This window comes from Schistocerca serialis, chromosome 6 (genome assembly GCF_023864345.2).
Source record: "Schistocerca serialis cubense isolate TAMUIC-IGC-003099 chromosome 6, iqSchSeri2.2, whole genome shotgun sequence".
NCBI classification, from domain to species: domain Eukaryota; kingdom Metazoa; phylum Arthropoda; class Insecta; order Orthoptera; family Acrididae; genus Schistocerca; species Schistocerca serialis.
In genome coordinates this window covers 316,332,398-316,352,597 of record NC_064643.1, presented here as the reverse complement: position 1 = coordinate 316,352,597, position 20,200 = coordinate 316,332,398, and the positions used below count along the sequence as shown (strand labels likewise).

At 38.6% G+C, this 20,200-nt stretch overlaps 1 protein-coding gene across 5 annotated transcripts in view; it reads right to left on the bottom strand.

The window, feature by feature from the left end:
- Positions 1 to 19,559, bottom strand: part of LOC126485133 (poly(A) polymerase type 3-like) — a 186,432-nt gene extending 166,873 nt beyond the window's left edge. Inside the window, exons 1-4 of one of the 5 annotated variants that reach the window (XM_050108778.1) lie at positions 19,410 to 19,537; positions 10,533 to 10,652; positions 10,253 to 10,361; positions 6,781 to 6,952 (exon numbers count right to left, since the gene is read on the bottom strand). In XM_050108778.1, coding sequence (XP_049964735.1) covers positions 6,781 to 6,794 — 14 coding nt within the window. In that variant the 5' untranslated portion in view covers positions 6,795 to 6,952; positions 10,253 to 10,361; positions 10,533 to 10,652; positions 19,410 to 19,537. Of the gene's footprint in view, positions 1 to 6,780; positions 6,953 to 10,252; positions 10,362 to 10,532; positions 10,653 to 19,409 lie in introns of all 5 variants that reach the window. The other 4 variants (XM_050108777.1, XM_050108779.1, XM_050108781.1 and 1 more) reach the window with 4 other exon arrangements.
- Between the last annotated feature and the right edge of the window lie 641 nt (positions 19,560 to 20,200).

The following is a 20,200-nucleotide window of genomic DNA, read 5'->3' as shown; positions in this document are numbered from 1 at the left end:
GGAACAAGACTTCTGGTCAGGTGACTACAGGGTTATAAACACAAAATCAAATAGGGGTAATGCAGGAGTAGGTTTAATAATGAATAGGAAAATAGGAATGCGGGTAAGCTACTACAAACAGCATAGTGAACGCATTATTGTGGCCAAGATAGCGTAGCGTTGCTCACGTCCGTAGGTTTAACCTTAAAATACCCTACACGTGCCTCCTGGGTGGTGCTAATTGAGCAACAGTGATTACAGGCAGCCAGACTATCCATAGGATCTCCTGGCAATGACATATCAACTAAATAGCAGAAACAGTTCTTTTCAGAGCTCATTAACAAGAAACATTGGACCAACTATCAGACTCCTTCAACTGAATATCGAAAGCATTAGCAGGGCAAAGTGTGACTACCTGTCAAAATTTTTGCTGGACAACAATATCGATGTCGTCGCCATTCAAGAAACTCGTGTTTCCAGCGAAGAAATATTCCGAAGCCGAGGTCGAATTCCTGGATATTCTGCACTTGGTGTAACTTACCACGAGGTGTATGGAATTGCTACGTATGTCCGTAACAACATAAACGAAGCTTCGCTGATTTCTGTAAGTGTGGAGGCAGATATACATACAGTTGTCATACAATTGCACGGCATTACTATTACAAATGTTTACAAACCACCCAAAACAACATGGCCCGATTTTGTCCTACACACAGCAGAACATCCTGCAATTTACATAGGAGACTTCAATAGTCACCATGAACTTTGGAAGTACTCTCAAAATGATGAAAATGGGAGCATGCTTGCAGAATGGATCGAAGAGAATAATCTTCATCTAGTGTTTGATGCCAAAGATCAAGGCACTTTCAGGTCAGCTGCTTGGGACAAGGATTCAAATCCTGACTTATGCTTTGTTAGCTGCAACGAAACTGGCTTTCCCATCAACACCACAAGGAAAGTGATAGATGCCTTTCCTCACAGCCAACACAGACCTGTAATAATACAAATTGGCTGCACTGTTCCTGTCATACGATCAACTCCGCATGCTCGATGGAATTTCCAGAAAGCCGACTGGATGAAGTTTTCAACGGAACTGGATAAGACCATTTGATGGATACCTCCATCACATAATAACTATCAACGCTTCATTGGTGCAGTAACAGCAACAGCTAAAAAGTGTATGCCAAGAGGATACCGAAAAGAATATGTTCCAGGATGGAATGAGGAAAGTGAAACACTGTACCAATACTTTCAGCAAAGTGGTGACCCAGAGATAGCTACGGAACTATTGTCCAGCTTGGACATGTCTCGGAGGCAGAAATGGGCAGAAACAGTCAAAACTATGGACTTTACCCACTCGAGCAGGAAAGCATGGAGTCTTCTGAGAAAACTGGGAGGAAGTGCACCAGCATGCAGAAAAAATTCCGAAGTAACACCAGACCAAATTGCTTCCCACATCATTACCACCTCAAGAGTACCTCCTGACAAGAAACATACAAGACATACCAGACGACAGCTTCGTGACCTTAAAAAGAAGGCATCTCCCTCATCTGAGTATACCCATCCCTTCACAGTTTCAGACATTGACTCTGGACTGAAGGACCTCAAACCTCTTAAGGCACCTGGATTCGATGGTATCCACCCAGAATTCCTGATCCATATGGGAGGAAAAGCTAAGAAATGGCTGGCAGAATTCTTCACTGACATCCTGCTGACTGGTCAACTTCCATCTGAGTTTAAAAAGGTGAAGATAATATCTGTTCTGAAACCTGGCAAACCCAGCAACAGGGTAGAAAACTATCGCCCCATTTCCCTACTCAGCTGCTGCTACAAGCTTTTTGAAAGCAGAATAAGTAGCACTATCTTAGAGAACGTTCCAGTTGATCAGGCAGGCTTCAGACCAGGGCGTAGCTGCTGCGACCAAGTATTGTCTCTCACATCCTTCATAGAGTCAGGATACCAAATGAAGCAGAAAACATCTGTGGCATTTGTTGATCTAACTGCCGCCTTCGACACTGTGTGGAGGGAAGGCCTTATCTACAAATTTCTCCGCATCATACCCTGCAGAACAATGGCTCGACTGATTAACAGCATGCTAAGTGATCGGAAGTTCCAGGTAATCACTGGAAGCAACATAAGTAAGGAGAGGAAGCTGAACAACGGATTGCCTCAAGGATCAGTTCTCTCACCCTTACTGTTCAACCTATATCTATCTGATTTACCTTACACTTCGTCCAGAAAATACTGCTATGCCGATGATCTGGCTCTAGCCGTCAAACACCAGGAAATGAAGACAACAGAAGAGATTTTAGCCAATGACCTGTCTGCATTAGACAATTACTTCAAAATCTGGAGACTCCAACCCAGTGTGAGTAAAACAGAAGTGTGTTGCTTCCATCTAAATAACCAGTTGGCGAACGTAAAACTGGAGGTAAGTTTCAGAGGCAGAATTCTTCATCACAACTGGAACCCAAAATATCTTGGTGTCACCCTGGATCGTACACTATGCTTCAAACAACACCTTCTTAACTTAGCTCAAAAGCTGAGGACTCGAAACAACATCCTCCATAAGCTATGCGGAACTACCTGGGGATCTTCAGCAACCACCCTGCGAACTTCAGCTCTGGGCTTGGTATACTCAAGTGCTGAGTATTGTGCACCTGTTTGGATGAATAGTCATCATACAAGGCTTGTTGATACCCAGCTGAATACGACAATGCGCATAGTATCTGGCACAATCAGATCTACTCCAGTTTATTGGCTTCCACTGTTAACTGGTATAATGCCTCCTGATCTACGCAGATGTACTGCCCTTATGAGAGAATTCCACAAGATCTCCAGGAATTCTAACCTACCCGTGCATAGCGACCTGCCACTTTTAAATCGCAAGAGACTGAAATCACGTCATCCAACTCTGTGCGATGCTGCTGACATGGTGGCTAAGAATTTCAAACCTCTTGAAGAATGGAAAGGTCGGTGGGAAGCAGTGACAGATGTGCACCTGCATAACATCTTCTCAGGTGCTAAACTTCCAAGTGGATTCGACTTACCACGCAAGACGTGGTCTACTCTCAACAGAATCCGTACCAGCCATGGGCGATGCAGGGATGCTCTCTGTAAGTGGAACAAGCTGCCTGATCCAGCTTGTGACTGCGGGGCTCCATACCAGACTGTTCACCACATCGTCAGTGAATGCAGGATTCGAGCCTATCACGGCGCCAAAGAGGACTTCCTGCTAGCAACTCCAGATGCAGTGCGCTGGATTGAAGGACTGGATATTCAGTTGTAAAAACAAACTTAAGTTTCTTGTGTGCCAATATGTACATATATATATGTAATTTCATGATATGTCTGTATTAGCCATACGCTAAATAATAATGTGGCCAAGATAGATACGAAGCCCACACCTACTACAGTAGTACAAGTTTAAATGCCAACTAGCTCTGCAGATGACGAAGAAACTGATGAAATGTATGATGAAATAAAAGAAATTATTCAGACTGTGAAGAGAGACGAAAATTTAATAGTCATGGGTGACAGGAATTCGAGTGTAGGAAAAGGGAGAGAAGGAAACATAGTAGGTGAATATGGATTGGGGCTAAGAAATGAAAGAGGAAGCCGCCTGGTAGAATTTTGCACAGAGCACAACATAATCATAACTAACACTTGGTTTAAGAATCATGAAAGAAGGTTGTATACATGGAAGAACCCTGGAGATACTAAAAGGTATCAGATAGATTATATAATGGTAAGACAGAGATTTAGGAGCCAGGTTTTAAACTGTAAGACATTTCCAGGGGCAGATGTGGACTCTGACCACAATCTATTGGTTATGACCTGTAGATTAAAACAGAAGAAACTGCAAAAAGGTGGGAATTTAAGGAGATGGGACCTGGATAAACTGAAAGAACCAGAGGTTGTACAGAGTTTCAGGGAGAGCATAAGGGAACAATTGACAGGAATGGGGGAAAGAAATACAGTAGAAGAAGAATGGGTAGCTTTGAGGGATGAGGTAGCGAAGGCAGCAGAGGATCAAGTAGGTAAAAAGACGAGGGCTAGTAGAAATCCTTGGGTAACAGAAGAAATACTGAATTTAATTGATGAAAGGAGAAAATATAAAAATGCAGTAAATGAAGCAGGCAAAAAGGAATACAAAGGTCTCAAAAATGAGATCGACAGGAAGTGCAAAATGGCTAAGCAGGGATGGCTAGAGGACAAATGTAAGGATGTAGAGGCCTATCTCACTAGGGGTAAGATAGATACTGCCTACAGGAAAATTAAAGAGAGACCTTTGGAGAAAAGAGAGCCACTTGTATGAATATCAAGAGCTCAAATGGAAACCCAGTTCTAAGCAAAGAAGGGAAAGCAGAAAGGTGGAAGGAGTATATAGAGGGTCTATACAACAGCGATGTACTTGAGGACAATATTATGGAAATGGAAGAGGATGTAGATGAAGATGAAATGGGAGATGTGATACTGCGTGAAGAGTTTGACAGAGCACTGAAAGACCCGAGTCGAACAAGGCCCTGGGAGTAGACAACATTCCATTAGAACTACTGACGGTCTTGGGAGAGCCAGTCCTGACAAAACTCTACCATCTGGTGAGCAAGATGTATGAAACAGGCAAAATACCCTCAGATTTCAAGAAGAATCCCAAAGAAAGCAGGTGTTGACAGATGTGAAAATTACCGAACTATCAGTTTAATAAGTCACAGCTGCAAAATACTAACACGAATTCTTTACAGACGAATGGAAAAACTAGTAGAAGCCAACCTCGGGGAAGATCAGTTTGGATTCCGTAGAAACACTGGAACACGTGAGGCAATACTGACCTGACGACTTATCTTAGAAGAAAGTTTAAGGAAAGGCAAACCTACGTTTCTAGCATTTGTAGACTTAGAGAAAGCTTTTGACAATGTTGACTGGAATACTCTCTTTCAAATTCTAAAGGTGGCAGGGGTAAAATACAGGGAGCGAAAGGCTATTTACAATTTGTACAGAAACCAGATGGCAGTTGTAAGAGTCGAGGGACATGAAAGGGAAGCAGTGGTTGGGAAGGGAGTAAGGCAGGGTTGTAGCCTCTCCCTGATGTTGTTCAATCTGTATATTGAGCAAGCAGTAAAGGAAACAAAAGAAAAATTAGGAGTAGGTATTAAAATTCATGGAGAAGAAATAAAAACTTTGAGGTTCGCCGATGACATTGTAATTCTGTCAGAGACAGCAAAGTACCTGGAAGAGCAGTTGAATGGAATGGACAGTGTCTTGAAAGGAGGATATAAGATGAACATCAACAAAAGCAAAACAAGGATAACGGAATGTAGTCGAATTAAGTCAGGTGATGCCGAGGGAATTAGATTAGGAAATGAGACACTTGAAGTAGTAAAGGAGTTTTGCTATTTGGGGAGCAAAATAACTGATGATGGTCGAAGTAGAGAGGATATAAAATGTAGGCTGGCAATAGCAAGGAAAGCGTTTCTGAAGAAGAGAAATTTGTTAACATCCAGTATTGATTTAAGTGTCAGGAAGACATTTCTGAAAGTATTCGTATGGAGTGTAGCCATGTCTGGAAGTGAAACATGGACAATAAATAGTTTGGACAAGAAGAGAATAGAAGCTTTCGAAATGTGGTGCTACAGAAGAATACTGAAGATTAGATGGGTAGATCACATAACTAATGAGGAAGTATTGAATAGGATTGGGGGGAAGAGAAGTTTGTGGCACAACTTGACCAGAAGAAGGGATCGGTTGGTAGGACATGTTCTGAGGCATCAAGGGATCACCAATTTAGTGTTGGAGGGCAGCGTGGAGGGTAAAAATCGTAGAGGGAGACCAAGAGATGAATACACTAAGCAGATTCAGAAGGATGTAGGTTGCAGTAGGTACTGGGAGATGAAAAAGCTTGCACAGGATAGAGTAGCATGGAGAGCTGCATCAAACCAGTCTCAGGACTGAAGACCACAACAACAACAACAACAACAACAACAGAAACTGGCCAAACAGTACACAAAGTGCACAATAAACCACAAGTTCGGTAGTTTTTGTTGATTTCTGCGACTTTGATAAATTGTAGAACTGACACTGTGTAACAACATAGCTTTACGTGTTTGAAAATGACATTGATACAAAAGCTGAATAATATTCATTGAGCAAATGGGGAAATCACGCAATAAAAAATTATATTTCCTCACAAAAGATATCTCAAAACACAGTTGTCAATGGAGAAACTTACTGAGCATTTAACAACAATCGAAGGTCATAATTACTGACACACCTTTCTCTGAGAAAAAGTATGGCCTTCACTTGCCAAATTCTGATACACAGAACAGATAAACAGGGGCAACATCACACCTGACAGTTTCATTTCATTATTACGACACTAAAAATGCACCCCATCAACACAAAATAGATCACAGCTGCCAATCAAGCTGTTTTATTTTAAGTAAATGACAACAATTACATTTAGGGTATTCCCAGTTGTCCTTGATTTTTTTACTGCCACACAAAGTGTGTATTTCACCTAATACAAAAATCATTTGATTGGAAAGACGAAATACACTGCACTATACTTACACTGTGCTTTAGTATATAGTACGGTAGTGTGTTTCAGATCTTGTCTACTGTTCTCTGGTATTAATTGTCTGTATACAAGAAAGTGATGGCTCTTTTTGGAACCAAAATCTTCCATAAATAATGGATCTATTTTAAACATGAAGGTACATCTTAAAAGGTTTTTGTTTTACATGCTTGTTCCCTGCAACCATTCATGGGTGTACTACAGAGGGTGTCCAACAATTCACTTACCTAGGCAGCATCATGTCGTCTGATGTAGAAACCAAGAAGGACGTCACTTGTAGAAGAGGAATGGCATCAATTGTATCTCAGTTCATGCACCCTAATTGGGCAACCAAAGCCATAAGCACTTCTATGAAAATTAAACTCTTGAATAAATCTTCATCCCAATAACTTTATACACCTGTGAAACATGGAAATTCATAGCCAAAATGATCAAATAGATAATGTTTTGGAGCGACGTTGCCTTGGGAATGTCCTTGGTATTCTTTGTCCTGACATATACGGAATGATGAGCTAGTAAGGTGACATATCACATCTCTTTCTGAACACTTACTAGAAACATCTTAAAAATGACTGAAAGCCAATCATACATTGGATATCACTTCAAGAGAACTTAAAACAAGGCTGGCCATGGAAAAATTTGAAACAAACATTGAAAGATGACCTGAGAAATGTCAACACCTGCTGGGATGAAGCTGAAGACAGAGGAGCAGTATTATGTAGAGGTCCCATTCTGCACAGGATGAAATAGTTATGAGCTACTTCTACTACCCAGAGGTTATAAACACTAAACCCATAAGTAACAAAATAACTATCTGTTGCAGTAACATAACAAAAGCTATGAAACATATTCTTAGAGTTTAACTAAAAACTACCTGACCTTGTTAACAGCAAAGGCACAGGCATGGATAATGTTACTGCAGTAACAGATTTTGCCAACTGTCTCCCATAATTTCATTGTTTCTTGTTTTTCCTTTATGGAAATTGCTGCAGTGATTTTAGTGGAATTTTCATTTTATGCCTGCCAAAGATAGTAAAATTATACACCATTGAATAGCCATGCCAAGGGCTTAGCACAGCAAATACGATGATTATTTCATGTGGCAACCCAACAAAATATGTTTGGAATGGAAACAGGCTACAAAAAAGTCTACCTTCTTTACAGCTAGGGCATGGAATTCTACAACATGAATTTATATTTTTGCAACTGGAAAGTAAATGTCTCTATCCAATTACTTTCTCACACAGATTATTTTAAATGAGATTTTGCTTCTGTTAAATTATTTACAGTGATACAATATCTTTCGTAACTTATTCCATTGTAGACTGTCTTCATAGCCAGTAAGATATACACTATATCAGTTTTTACTCTGAAGACCTGCACAGTCTCCTATCTTTACCAGCTCAAAGTGCTGAACCACTGATCTGATTTCCCACTTTCCCCTTGAATAAAGTTGGGCAGCTATGTAATTTTTCATAACCTGTTTCTTTGGGTCTCTACACAAATGACACCACTCAGTCATTTTTCTGATCACTTACTTTGGGTTAGGCGAACTAATTCTTAGGGAGTCATGTCATAAATCAGAACAGCACACAGACAATTAAGTATCTCAGAATTCAATATTATCCATAAGTTATTTTTATGCTTTCACTAAATTTACTCTTCGTCCGCAGGTAATGGATTGATGCATATCCCATTAACAACTACAATCTACAGTATCCAACTTGCAGCACTATAGTAAACCACCGTTTGTAACAAACTCTAAAGTGATTTTCATGAATGCCTCCATTTCAACAAATCTGAGTACCTGTTGGCTAATATCTGGTTGCACCATTGCACTGATTTTGGTTATCAACCTTTTTCTACTGCAGCTTGTCATCTTAGCTCTTCATAAGCTGTTAATTTTCTGTCCCTCCACTCAGTTATTCGCCCTCCCACATCTACACATCTGTACTCCACATTTTGTGGCAGACAGTATGTTTACTATTTATCATCACTGTATACCCACTCCTCTTCTTATGTCCTGTTCTCATGGAAGTCTAATATTTCCCTAATTTCGTGAGATGTACATGGAGAAAAAGCTACATCTCTTGCCCCATGTTAATGTAGTAGAGTACTTTTATTCACCCATGGTTCACTTTCACAGGGATACAAGCTCCGTCAATTTCATACAAGAGAAAATATGTCATGTATACAGTCATATAAATACATACATGTGTTTAACGAGAATGGGACAGGTCACACGCCAAGGCCTTGTAGGAATTGGAACTTACACTTCCAAAATTTTAAGAGGAACATTTTCCTTGACAAACAGCAGATTTGCTTCGTTGAAGTGAGAGACCTTCATTAAATTCCAGTGAGTAGCCAGAAAGATCTGTCATCATCTTGCATATCTACCAACAGAAACCTGACTGTTTATCCCACATGTGAAGTGCAGCATCGATAAGGTATATTATATCGGTAACTGTTGTGATCAAATACGATAATTGTTGTGATCAAATACAAGCAGAGTATGAACTATCCCTCATTAATCTGCATAGCAATTTTACACACACACACACACACACACACACACACACACACACATTCTCTCTCTCTCTGCAGACAATCCCTCATTACTTCATGACGACTGAAAGCTTCTGTGAACTTCAAGAAATAATTAGTACATCATTCCCTCTCACACTACTGATGGCCCCTCAATGGGTGATTGAAGGTTGGAAAAGTAATTGGGCATAAATTTGCAATTTTATTGGTCACACTTAGAATCAAGTGGCAATACGTAGATCATCCAGTCCCTTCCCTAACTATACAACACATCTTGTACCGACCTTCATTACTTCCAGACACATCTCAGCTCCAGACCCAGCAAACACTGACATTTACCACTGTAGTTCAAAATAATATCAGCAACAAACAAATTATTAAAGTTTACATACAAAAAGTGACAATAGACAATTACTCACAGGCAAATAGTGGTTGCCAAACACATGCACTTCAACAACACGTGAGTCATCACTGCTTTCTCAGCATCAGTGTGTGTGCCCATGCTCGCTCGCTCGCTCACTCACACACTCTCTCTCTCTCTCTCTCTCTCTCTCTCTCTATCTATCTATCTATCTATCTAGCAACAACTTGGTATATTGTATAAGCATGCAATGGTCTTTAGACCTTATAGTGTGTCCTTACATTGTGCCAATTTCATAAATATCAATCACTGGCAGTGTAAAAGCAACCAAAGCCAATCTTTACTGCACATTAGCAGCAAATGTTATGAACAAAATCACATCACAACACAAAATAAGTTACACCTAGCTGAGTACCTTGTTTCTTCCACAGTTCAAAACAGTGATATTACAACTTCCAGTGGAGCACAGTAGTGCACTAGTAGTAAACTGCTTGCTCACTACCACTGAGCTGACCAATTTTGATAAAACGTGACACAGTGTAAAGACTCAGTTGAAGACTGGAAAATTAGCTGCATATTACTGTGCACAACAAATACTTCCTTATTGTTAAGGCATTAATTGTAACATTTATACCTAAAAGACAGCCACTGTAAAATCATTGTAAGGAATTAATGAAGACACTGTTATAAGCCGATTCAATTTACACTTTCTAGCTGACAGGACAACTTAATTCCTAAGAAACCTTAGTTGCAAACAAATATTATTTGCACACAACACCAAATTTTATACCTACTTGGTTGTATGTTTTACAAATCAGTCCAACCATGATAATTTCAAGAGATAATTCGTCGAGCAACTGTTTTTTAGCTCGGGTTGCAGATGCTGCACCAGAAATGACACATCTGAAACCAAAACCACAAGCTGAAATATATAAGCATTGTGTTGACCTTTTATAGCAAGATTAAGCACAGCAGCCTGTAAAAAAAAAAAATAAATAAAATAAATAAAAAATAAAAAAGCCACCAGCATACAGCATATGCAGTAAACCTCAAAAACACCTGAGGTACCCTCACCTGTACTAAAACTAGTGCACCAATCCGATTTTCTTTTCTTCATTGTAAATAAGAGTACTCCTGCATTTTTTTTATATGTCCCAAATCAACTGTTCCAACACACTATGTTATCTCTAACATCTGTAAATAATCAAGACAGAAACTACTAACATCTACAATACACAGTCATCAGAAGAAGCCTAGAATTGAACTACCTATCACAAATAAAAAAAGCTGTAACCATCATTTGCAAGTGGGAAGGAGTTTCTTCTTCAGTGAAACCTACAAATGAACTATCAATATAGCCATTATGGAAGAATGTATTATACAAGAGGAGCCAAAACATGAAGCCAAATAACATGTAAATCATTCTATTGTTTCATAGTAATGAATAGCTAAACAAGATTGGATGTAGTGTTTTCAATTCTAATAACAAGTGTCTCTTTTTTCTACTGTTATTATATTAATAAGTACATTTAAGTATAATCATTTGATTAAACCCTGAGTAGATTTTGATGAGGGTGATCAAGGGCTCAGATTTTTTTTGATTTTTTGTATTTTTTATTTTTTTTACCTAGATCCCTCTCTTACAGGAGACTTTTATGTGAGCTTAACAGAGGAGTATTGTGGAATTTTTTAAAAAAGAACAGAAGGGCAGCTGATGTGTGGCATGGTACTGGCTGAAAGCAACATAGTGATGACAACAAAAGCCAGACAGGGTTTTTCTTTGTTTGCCACAAGGGGAATACAGAAGCGCCCGATTCTGTCTGTCTGCTTTGACCCATGACGTCACCAATATGGCAGAAATGACCATTCTCAACATCTCCAATATGGCACATATGACGCCATTACACAAACACAAAAATACATATAAAACCAACAAATACATCTCCCTCCAAAAATATAATCAAACTAATGGGACCAGTGCGGGAAATTGGGGGTTTTTGGGTGGGGACAAACTAATTATACATACAGACACACCACAATCCCAAACCACACAAAATGACGACATAAAAACACCACAAAATTCCCAGATTCCGCTATACTAACAATATCAACAGGAATCGGTCACTTCCCTTCACCTACATAGCTCAACTGCAATTGTCGATACCACAAAATAGAAACCAACTATTCCAAAAATTATAATCACACCGCAACTGTCAATACCACAAAAGCAACACCTAAAACAACAAAAATTGGTATCGGATGCTTACCAGAGCTATATACGTCAACAGCAGCTCACGATACCAAAACACACACAATTATGATGACACATTGGAAACGGACACTTCCCTTGACCTATACAGGTCAACAGCAGTTCACGATATCAAAACACACATAGCGACGACGACACAGTGGAATCAAACACTTCCCTTGACCTATATAGGTCAACAACAGCTCACGATACCAAAACACACATAGCTACAATGATAAATTCGAATCGGTCACTTCCCATGACCTATATAGCTCAAATACAACTGACGATACCAAAACAATTGAAATCGAGTAATTCCCCTAAGATACATACATCAACCACAAGTGCCAATACCAAAACATCAACCACCAACACATGCAGTAAATAACACCGAGCCGACAACACATAAAAACCCCACTGATCATCATAACGCGCAAACAATAGATCCATAAAAACGACTATTTACCACAAAAAACTTCCGGTGCTATACATTAGGGCAGGCACCCCAATCTCTCTCTCTCTCTCTCTCTCTCTCTCTCTCACACACACACACACACACACACACACACACACAAAGAAAAACACAACCAACTCGCATATTCTGCTTGCATACACCGCATTTCACTGTCTCCATCACAAGCCCAAAAAGTTGCAGAAAGTTAATGATGGACAACATGTCGTCCCCCATTTCAGCCCTCAGATGCACACTATTAAACTTAGGAGTCATATCCATACCTAACAAAAGAAGCCACAAATTGAATTAAACGACTTACTGCACGACAAACAGCAAACCAATAACATCAAATGACACCGCAGTAACAAAAACACAACAGAAACTTAATTCTTAACTCACTGAAACCAATTTCCATTCTTCTATAGCAGTCACTACCAACAAATGCACACTTCAAGCACCAACACCCAAATGAATCCCATACACCACATAATATGCAGACCATACACATACCACCAGAGGACACTACTAACTGCAAAAAGACAATATCTACAGAAACAACATACGCATAAACTAAACTCTACTCCGTCATGACGTCACACACAACAACACGCTTACGTCACGGATCAAAGCCGACGGGTGGGATTGGACTCCTCCTCTGACCCACCACAAGCTTTAACATGCAATAAATGTCCATTTAAGCATACATACATAATCTGTCCTCCTCACATGAACACAAATCAGCTAGTGTACTGTCAAGGCAGTATACTTGGGTCCCACAATTTGGTTGCTGTTATTCAGTGTGACATCTGTAATCTAGTTTTGTTTGAAACTGAGAAATTTCTGCATTGTCAATTGAGAGTAAAAAAAATTAATGTATATATTCATTAAACAGGAAACACAGAGAACATTTCTATCTTATTCAATGTATTTCATTTCCATTCCTTTCAGTATAAGTATGTTCCCTTCACTCTAGTCAGCTGCAGATCCCTTTACTCTCTTAAAATCTATACATAGAAAAAATTCTGATAATCCACATATAACTGTTACCAGTGTGGTGAGATATACCTGATAATGTTGTCACCTAGTAACTTTCGAATTCCATTTATGCACACCATACAGGAAATGTGGCTTGATATGTCCCTCAGTGGGTATGCTAATTTTATCATTGGTCTATAACAATAACGGAGTAAAATAGTCATTGAAAGCATCTCTGAAGACAGTTCCTTTGGATCATTTATGAAATCCTTCTAGTTTGTTTAAATCTCTGAAACTCAGGCTAAGCAAATAAATTCGTCAAAACTGCACAAGTCCTCTTTGTACTCTATTTCCCTCACTTCTTCTTTTCTCTGGCCTTATCCCATGTCATTACAGGCTTGGCATGTTAATCTGGATTGAGCAATGTTAGTGACAAATGGTGATCAGATGTGTGTCCTTTTGCCAACCCTTCCCTCCTTGGGACGGATTCTTTCTATGCCATCTGCTTGCATCTAATATTATCCCAATGTGAAATTGTGTCAACGTTTTCAAAATGTTCACAAGTAGTGTAATGGGACATAGGTAGCAGACTGGAGTTCAACTATCTGGAAGAGGTAAACCACTTGAAAACCACACCCACACTGGCTGGCACATTGGTCCTCATTGTATATCTGTCGGAAGATTTAATCTGGAGCAGGCATGCTTCTTTGTACTACACTTTCAAGCACAAACAGATAATTAAGCAGACAATGAGATTACAAAACCAACAAAAAAAGTTGCACAGTAGATTGTTTAAATTTTGGCTAGTTTTAAACTTTAGTTCATTACTAAGCCATCTACATAAGTCCTACCATAATGTGTCTACACTAGCCACGTTACTTGTTTGAGTGGCTAAGTGTAAGTTACAATTTCCACATAACAGTCCAGTGCTGTGTTTGGTTTTTGGGGCATACAGCCCTGGACTATTGCATGCAAATATTACCTTGCACTTAGACACTCATAAAAACAATGCGGCTAGAGTACACACATTACAGTGTTAGGGTATGGCTTGCATGGTTGGCTTCATAATGGACTGAAGTCAAAAGCTGGCTGCTACGTAAATAAAAACAAACTTCTGTGCAACTTTGATGGTTTTGTAATTTCATTGAATTTTACTAATGTAAAGAAACTTTTCCTCACAAATCAACCAATAAACACAGTCTGGAATTCGCCTTCACCAAATAAGGTAAACTAGGCTGTTTCAACCTACTCTGATATGTTGTGAAAGCATTTAACCAGAACCACTTACACAGATCAGTGACATTTTATGGGGGAAAAGCAGGGATTAGTTAACATGATGCTGCAACAACAGACAGATGTGGTCATTAACACACAAAAAGAAATGATCAATGGTTGAAATTACTAGCATCAAGAACACAACAGAAAAATAAAATTCAACAAACTAAGAGGACCTGAACGGGACTCAGGGTTTTGGGCCTGTAATGTCCATGTTATCAACATCTTCGAACACATTAATAACTTGAAAAATCAGACCACAGACAGAAAATATTGGTTTTGATGAGTGTATAAATGTTCATATTAAACATGCAATGTTTATACAAAAGAGGTCTGTAATCATACATTCAGCCAACTCAAAATCACACAGTAATCTTCCAGTGTAACCTATGCCTCAGGCTCCGATACAGAATAGTCCGATACTGCAAACTTCATTTAACAAAAAGGACAGTTTTTTATAACATATTTCATTGACTTTGCCAACTCAAAACCTATCACCTATCAACCTAGCCTAGTTCAATCCATAACCACATCATCATAAAACAAAGTGAAACCCTATGTATGTCTAGTATACAACACAACTCACAACTTCATTCCCTCAATGCATCATCTCCACTAAACCTATATCGGTCTTGTAAACAACACACACTAAGCCACCACCCACATTATAAACAAAATGTACAACCCTTATCTACAACTAAAACATAAAAACAAAAGCATCCCATATGTCATCTACTTAACATATGACGACATAATACAAAAAACATTGGATAACTCACATTTTTCAGTAGACCAGCAAAAAATACAATGAATACCTATGTGCACTGCATTCACTCTGTCCTTTCTGGACCAATTCACATATGACTACCCAGGCAGTAATTTTCTGGGTATGTTGTTGAATTTTTTAACTGCTCCAGGAAGAGAAATTCTTGTAAATAATAATATATGTAAACGAATTTATACCAATTTTATGACATTATCTGCAAAAATTTTACTGCAATAGGTCCCCAAGATTAGTCAATACTCAATACTCAATACTAAATAACAAACAGAAACGATAATCTTTAATTCATTCTGGAGCATATTCTGATAAATCAACTACGTATCATCATCATCATTTACTTGAGAAGAAAACCTATGTCGAGCTCGATATCTTGCTCAACAACACACAACAGTTAACCTCCTGTGACCACTTCTCCCTGTTATTACTGTTATTTTGGTGTTCTGTTGTGTTATTTCTGTTACATTCCTTTGAGTCAGTTGCATGACATATTTAGCATTACAACAAATAATTCTCATAATCTTTCAACCAGAACAAAGTGTTTCCGACATTTTAAACCACATTCATCCCCATACACACAAATATCACCTAAGAGCTGACATGTTAGTGGCCACAATGTACAAAATGCTTAACCAAATGGTGAAGTTTATTCTCCAATTACACATTTATAATAATGCTGCACAAATTTCATGCCTCAACAGTGGCTAAGACAACAAATGTATCTGGAAGGAGCAGAGATCAAATCACCAATCAACCACCACAATATATTTATCTGTAGTTTCCACAAAAACTTGAATGCCAGGATATTTTTCTCTGCTCTGTTCCATTTTCCGTCCTAGCTGACTTGGGTGAGCATCTAACAGACAGAACTCGCAAGGGAAATTACCCATTGCACCTCCCACAGATTTAGTGGTAAAATAGTCCAGTGAATAGCCCATCAAAAACTGAACACAGACCAAGCACGAAAACAGGAAGAAGGTGTACTGAACTGTTAGAAAAAGAAGCAAAATAGAAAAAGTGAACAGTCCAAGCTTATGATGAGCAACATCGAGTAAATTACAAGAACCACAGTGTCACGGTTGGATGGTCACAGTGTTGGACTCCAAAGCGGGAGATCCATGTACAAATCTCCTTCGTCTCCCTCCCCCCCCCCCCTCTCTCTCTCGCACACTCTCTCTGTTTCCCCCACAAAATTATGAACCTTCCAGGCGGTCACCGACATGTCTGTTCTCCTTCTGCAGGTTTGGCGACTGTTATACTATACACTGGTTGTATAATATGAGTAGTGCACCGAATATATCACCATCACCAGTAAATGTGATGAATAGTGAGACAAGGCGAGATGACGCATAGACCTCTCACAGAAATGGAAACAATGCACAGGAGTAAACTATGTTCCAACAAAGGAATTCAAGAGTCAAAACTTCCAAAAAGGAATGCAAGAGTCATAACATGCTGTACTTGCCTAGAATAAATAGGAGGTATGTATGCCTGTAGGTCCCTTCCTTACATCTCACTGCCCCAAACAGATGTTAAACCATGACAGAGACAAATTTGAATACGCTGAACAGATATGTCAATGACCAGACAGACAGTTCATAGTTTTGTGAAGTGAATAAATAAACACAAATAAATAAATATTGTGCATGAGGGAGATTTGAACACGGATCTCCCACATCGGAGTCCAAAACCATGACCACATAACCACCACACCATGGCTATTCAAATTCACTCGATGCACATGTTGAGCTTGGATCGTTCACTACTTCTATTTAACTTCTTTTTTTCCCAATTCAGTGCAACTTCTTCCTGTTTTCATGCATGATCAGTGTTCAGTTTTTGACAGGCTATCCACTAGCACATCATACCACTAAATCTGAGGGGCTTGTGATTGGGAGTTTCCCTCGTCAGTATGCACATAGTTCTGGAGGGCAACCAAAAATTCAAACTGAGGACTATGCCACAAAGAAGTGTAGTGGACCACTGTGTTTCAGCATGACTTAACCAATCATTTCTGAGGGATGCAATCATTCATACGTAAGCGAACTTCCGTGAACTGCTGTGGCTCTAGTAAAATTTTCAGAAAACCAGTGTTAGGTATGGAGGCTAACAACATACTTTAAACATAAGCAAACAGACAGTAATACACACAGATTACGTATTTCTGTTGGCCTATATCATAAACAAACACTGTAGTCAAGATATTGTATTATTACAACTTGGCGTAGTCTAAAATAAAATGACCTACAATAGTATATGCAAATGCCAGACGGATTCAATCTGCATTGTCATTGACAGGCATTGAAATTTTATACAAAGGAAGTAACTTAGAACATACCTCACAATTCACCAAACGGTACTGGTTATCTGTCAACGATCAACATCAGATCAAGTACAATGAAGAAACTGAACAACAATTAGAAAAACTCCTTGACATCAAAATGCACGTTTACCTAGAGTTTCTACAAAAACTTGCCTTACAAACACATTTTTTGAGATTATTAATGACAAAAGTTAGTGACATTCTTACAGCCTACTAATGGCAGGCTTTTGGCAATGACACTATTGCAATTCTTTCCCAACACACCAGGAAAATTATTGCACTCTCCTCTTCCTGTTTTTAACAGTAAGCCCAAAGAGCACATTACTGGAGTGGATGAAACAAGGAACTGAGAGAATTTTCTCTCCTTATCGAAAAGTGTGAAAATTTTGGCAACAAGGCTGATAGACCTACCTCTACATGTACAATGCAATGTTCACAAAACTGCGAAGTAACTGTGTGAGAGAAAGAGACAATGATCTCAACTATAAGAACTGAAAATATACCACAACTGTTAAGGCATTTCTTGAGATTTGACTATGAGAGTGATGAAAAATCACAGTACCGAGTGAGGTGGCACAGTGGGTAGAAACAGGCAAATATCGGGATAGTTTCTTTGAAAGGGCACATCCAACTTCGTTCCCCATCCCTCCCTATTCCGATGGGGCAGATGAACTCATTGTTTGGTCCTTTCACCCCAAGTTTGCTTACACATGAATGGCAGTCACAAACTATAGCAAAAATAAACGACCACACACAGTTATGACATTCTCTCTGTTTCACAAAATAATGAGTGTGACTTCCAAACTTGAGTTTTGAGGCCACATAAGTAACCCAAAGTTATACTAATGGAGCAACAGAAAACATTACATGTTGAAAGCAACTACTGGGTTGAAACACATGAAAACAAAAACAATATATCAAAACGAAAGCAGCTTCTAATCAAGTGCATCGAATTCAAGATAGCATTTGTTTCTTTCTAACACATTAAGTGCACCAAATAGGCTACCACCATAAAACTGTATCTGTATCAGTATGTAACGAAACTTTCAGAGATGCCTAAGCACACTATTGCCACAATTAACACAAATCATAAGCAGCAAAAGTTATGTTTATTGGTGTGCAATGTGGTATGTACACCCCTACTGACATGAATCGGCTGTAAAAATTTCTAAGCAGTCGAATGTGGAATGAGAATCCTCCATATACAAATACTTAGCAATCGTAAACTCACATTTAACCTATTACATTTGACGATAAATGGCAAACAGTCCTTACATAGCCCTACAAAATTCCCCAAACAAAACGTGAGTCGAAAAAGTAGGTTAGAAAGCAATGGAGTAAACATTATCACAGAGCATTCGGAAATTTTTAACATGTTTGTCGTCTCAGCGGAGCTGTTTCGTGTTTAACTGTTTTATGACTACTACTGATAATCCAGCTTGAAGCAAATTACTTTAGATCCGTGCCTCACAACATAAACAAAAATTTCGTCAATTACTTCAATGTGCATCAGAAGTCTACAAGCAAGGAGCAAACTTTCGCACTGATATAGGAATTGCCATTCATGAGTAATATTCATCAATCACGAGGAAACAGGTTTTCAAAATCGGGGCACTTCTGTTGACACACAATAACAAAAAATGTATCGTGTGCGGACCAAACAATATCATTCAAATGGATGCAAATCATCGATACAGAAATGACCAGTGTTTTTAACAAATCAATAACACGAAGAATGAACACAAATTGTTTTTGTGAGACAGCAGCACCGATCGACAGCATATACAACGACAGATAAAATATCCACCACTTGACCACACCGTGTTTTTCTCTTAAAGGATGCTTTTCAAAATTACAACCAACATATAAATAACGTGAAACAATAATACACTCACCGCAAGAATACTTTTTCCCTCTTCTTCAAACCTAAACACAAACGAATCTGTTACAACGTTGAAATTATACAAAACAAATCATCCTATACGAAATATGGCGTCGAATGAAAAACAAAGACGTATCAAAACTCCAATATGCGATTTCGAGCTATATCGAGACAATTCAAGCTGTCGTATCGATATGGTTTCAACTGCGATAAGAGCAGAAATAAACAAATAAGACTTCAAGAAATATAATTGCTAATAGTTGTCTATATACTTCAGTCGATCATTCCAGTAACATTTATGGCTATTTTATTGTAATAGACCATAGATATTGTACTGATGAGATGACTACTTTTAGAAGACTATATTTCTCAATAATGGCTGAGATAATGTCATGCGAGATAACGCAACTGTGAAAACATATTTTAAAACATTAGTACGTAAGTCTTAGGTGCAATTTATCTCGAATAAAAACTATTGTGAATCACCTCATGATCATCTTTACACGTAAAACAAATACGAAACACCTATTTGAGTAGAAACATCTACTTAAGTACATAACATAAACTGAAATTATTTAAAACTATAATTCTGAAATTTGTCCCTGATACAGTGGATAACATATTCGTAAAATGTACCTGATTAATCAGGAGTTGACAAACATCTAAAATTATCAGGAGCTGTCAAATGTATGTAACAAACTTGTGACAAGATACCACTTAAATTTTTCACAATTCTGTTATAGTGCTGTCCCTATTATTTTTACAGCTAATATCTATGTTCTTTTATAAGAATATTGTCTTTTC